The following is a 3743-nucleotide window of genomic DNA, read 5'->3' as shown; positions in this document are numbered from 1 at the left end:
ATTGCTTCTCCAACCTTGCGTGCTCCAGCATAGCATGGTACTATATCCATAGAGGTATCACCTTATTGCAAAGTAGAAAACACATTTATTTTATTTTATTTAAAAAAATTTTTTTATTGGGGAACAGCCATGGTCATTGGTTACACATTGCTTTCATGCTACAGTGGCATATTGACTCTTTCAGGGAGGGCACAGCTCACGGTGGCCCATGTAGGGATTGAACTGGCAACCTTGGTGTTATCAGCACCACACTCTAACCAACTGAGCTAACCAGTCACCCCAGAAAACACATTTAGAAGGGGATATTGTCTTGCAAGATTAAGTCTTAGCTGGCCAAAGGCAACAATTAGAGAGAAGACAAAAAGTAAAATATTGAGAGGAGCTGGCTCCACATGGGGTGGAAAGATTGTGGGAGAAGTCTCTTATTCCCCTAAGGAAATGATTTTGGCAAAATGTGCCTTCCAGTGGGTCAACTTCTTCCCCATCCTTAGGCCAGGGCTCCTTAAAGAGGGTGACAAGTCTTTCTCTGCAGGCTTTCTATTTTGGGGAGATCAGCATTGGGACTCCACCTCAGAATTTCCTGGTTCTCTTTGACACTGGCTCCTCCAACCTGTGGGTCCCCTCCACCTACTGCCAGAGCCAGGCTTGTGGTGAGTATAGCACTATCACCAGCCCCCCACCCCCCACCCCCGATGGGAGCACGAGGAGGGGCAGAGTCAGGATGGAGCACAGGCTTATAATGCCAACGCCAGAGTTCTGGTGCATGTCCACGATCTCATCCTCCTTAAGTAAGGAATATCTAAAAATCTTGCCCTCAGTCTACATTTTAGAAATACTGACAGTTCTGGTGAAAGACAGAAGAAATAGACTAAAACTTTCATTTCTGTCTGCATTGTCCCTTAAGTTCAGCTCTCTCTTGTGGGCTAGAATTCCTGGCACTTTTGAGGTGATCCCATCTCTCAGGGAATGGTGGATTAGGAGGGATTCAGGCAACGTTTGTCATTCAAGGGGACAGACTTTTGGGGGCTTAACACAATTTGTCTCTATTATATAGAATCTGAGGCTGAGTCCCATCTCAGTCTTGGTCTGGTGACCCCAGGCCATTGAAGGTAAGTGGCCTCCAAGTATTTGGGGAAGCAGTGAATGATGCTAATATTCCCTTCTTTCCACAGCCAATCACAACAGGTTCAACCCCAGCCTGTCCTCCACCTTCAGAAACAACGGGCAAACCTACACACTCTCCTACGGGAGCGGCAGCCTGAGTGTGGTGTTGGGATATGACACCGTGACTGTGAGTGATGTTGTAGCTTCTGAGGGTCTGCTCTTGGGCTCCCAGTTTCTAGAGCCTAAAGCTGTGAGGGAAATCATGATTACTAATTAGGTACAACCTTCCCAGGAGCTGAGGGTTGGAAAGGACGTCAAGGGCCATCTAATTCAACCTTCCTCCCCAAACAGGAGTTTCTTCCATAGCGGTCCTGACTGCAGAGAGCTCTTTATGTTGTGTTAAAGTTGTTGTGTCTTCTTATGACTTTGCTCCCTGGTTTTACCTCTCCCACGTGGAACCACATAGAATAAATCTACTTCCTCCTTCACTTTGGATAATTGAAGACCTAGCCTTTCACTATTTTCTTACTTCTTTACATCGAACACACACAGTTTCTCAATCGTTCTTGCACGTGGGTTGTTCAGTATGAAACCAATCACTGCCCTTTCACTGTCCACAGAAGTGGAAACCAAAACTCCAGAGACGAGTCGGCTGTGCTTTCCCAACACAATACCCAGACCCTTGTTTCCAAAACACACGTGGTTGAGTGACACTATTGCCCTTTCCACACGCACACCCATGATTGAACTCAGAATGAAAGATACCCACTGCCGTTCCCCCAGGAAAGTTCTAGAATTCAGATTCTGGGCACCTAAGTCTGGGAAGGATTTGTTCACGTGCATTGTTAAGCTCTTCTGTCTGCTCTCCCCAGGTCCAGAACATCGTCGTCAATAACCAGGAGTTTGGCCTGAGCGAGAATGAGCCCAGCAACCCCTTCTACTATTCAGACTTTGATGGGATCTTGGGAATGGCCTACCCCAACATGGCGGTGGGGAACGCCCCGACAGTCATGCAGGGGATGCTGCAGCAGGGCCAGCTCACCCAACCCATCTTCAGCTTCTACTTCTCTCGGTAAGAAGCTGTGTCCTGGGAAGAGCTCAGCCACTTAGGCTCTGTGCGGGGGTGGGGGGGTGGGGGGGGTGGCTCTCGACAACTCAGCATCAGGCAGCACCCAGCTTATAAAGCCTTCTGAAACGGTGAATATCACTTGATATATACAATTTATCTATTTCTGGACATTTGTAATCATATTTGGGGGGGAATTTTATTTTAATTGCACTTGAAGAATTTTTTTTTTTTTAGCTGAGCCATGCTGCTCAGTGGCAGCTCAGCTCGGGCCTGGAATCGAACCTGCAACCCTGTTGCTCAAAACTCACACTCTTGAGCGAGTTCTTAACCAACGGAGCCACTCGCAGGCCCTGGAAGAATTTTTAATTATGGCTATAAGCAATATAGTAACTTTTTAAAAATAAGCAATAACCCCTCAATATTTGTTCAGTAAATCTGGAGATTATTGTATCAGATTTGTACAACTGTAGAGTGATAGAACAAGCCACATTTACTGGTGAAGAGAAAAATAATGAAATGATAATTATAATAACACCTTCAACTTTATGAAGTGTTCTTGTTGCAATTACTTCAAATGACATCTCAAAAACCCCATTATTAGCCTCACTTTACCAGTGAGGAAATGGAAGCTCAAACAGATTGTGAATGTTGAGCAAAATCATTCACGGGGTAGGTGTGAAGCCATGACTCAAACACAAATATCTTGATCAAAAATCCAGTGCTTTTCCTACTCTACCTGGCCTTGAACTTCCATGGCAAACTTTACTCCCTGATTCTTCTTCTCTGAACACATGATCCTCAAGCTACCTGAAGTCCAGATGTCTTTCTTCTATGACTGGCAGGTCCAGGGTAGTGAACACAAAAGGCCTAAATCCTGTTGACATTATCTAGTTACCAACTCGACCATGACACGAGCATCCCCGTCATAGCCCACTTGAGGTCTCCGTCAGGCCCCATTCCAGGTACTCTCAGAGGGGATCCTTCTTATTCTCACTTTGTCCCAGGGACGGTTACTCTGGGATACTTTCAGAGTTGGTTTTCAGGTGCCTGGTTTCCAATTCTGTCTTCTTCCAATGCTCTGTTACTTTGCGTGTTACTTGAGCCAAGTGCAGACTAAAGAGCATCTCAGAGGACAGCACCCCCATGTTCTGCGGTACCTCTGTGTCTGAGAGAGGCAAGAGAGGGGAGAGGCAAGAAAGGAACGGCTGACCCATTTGTATTATGGAAGCTCATGCTCATCTATGTTTCTCCCCAGCCAACCAACCCATCAGTATGGTGGAGAGCTCATCCTGGGAGGTGTGGACACCCAACTTTATTCTGGTCAGATCGTCTGGACCCCTGTCACCCAGGAACTATATTGGCAGATTGCCATTCAGGAGTAAGTAGAGAGGACACTTCCTATGGATTATGGATACTCCTAGGGTATTCCTCCAGTGTGACAATGTTTCCTGTTTCTGTCATGGCATGAATTTCTTTTTTTATTATTATTATTTTTTTATGGTGAAATACACATTTTTTAGAATTAGTTTCAGCTGTACAACACAGTGCAATAGTTATACTTTTTACCCCT

At 45.6% G+C, this 3743-nt stretch overlaps 2 protein-coding genes across 2 annotated transcripts in view; one reads left to right on the top strand and one right to left on the bottom strand.

Annotated features, from left to right (window-relative positions):
• The window catches only part of CIMAP3 (ciliary microtubule associated protein 3), a 40419-nt gene that overhangs the window by 6676 nt on the left and 30000 nt on the right, over positions 1-3743 (bottom strand). The gene's annotated exons all lie outside the window — the stretch shown is intronic.
• PGB (pepsinogen B) overlaps positions 1-3743 on the top strand; it is a 9097-nt gene that overhangs the window by 1726 nt on the left and 3628 nt on the right. The window contains exons 3-6 of the mRNA XM_019627463.1: positions 533-650; positions 1173-1291; positions 1977-2176; positions 3429-3551. Coding sequence (XP_019483008.1) covers positions 533-650; positions 1173-1291; positions 1977-2176; positions 3429-3551 — 560 coding nt within the window. The remainder of the gene's footprint in view (positions 1-532; positions 651-1172; positions 1292-1976; positions 2177-3428; positions 3552-3743) is intronic.

Source organism: Hipposideros armiger, unplaced genomic scaffold (genome assembly GCF_001890085.2).
Source record: "Hipposideros armiger isolate ML-2016 unplaced genomic scaffold, ASM189008v1 scaffold_732, whole genome shotgun sequence".
Classification (NCBI taxonomy): domain Eukaryota; kingdom Metazoa; phylum Chordata; class Mammalia; order Chiroptera; family Hipposideridae; genus Hipposideros; species Hipposideros armiger.
Note: the sequence above shows the minus strand (reverse complement) of the source record. Positions and strands in the feature narration are given on the sequence as shown.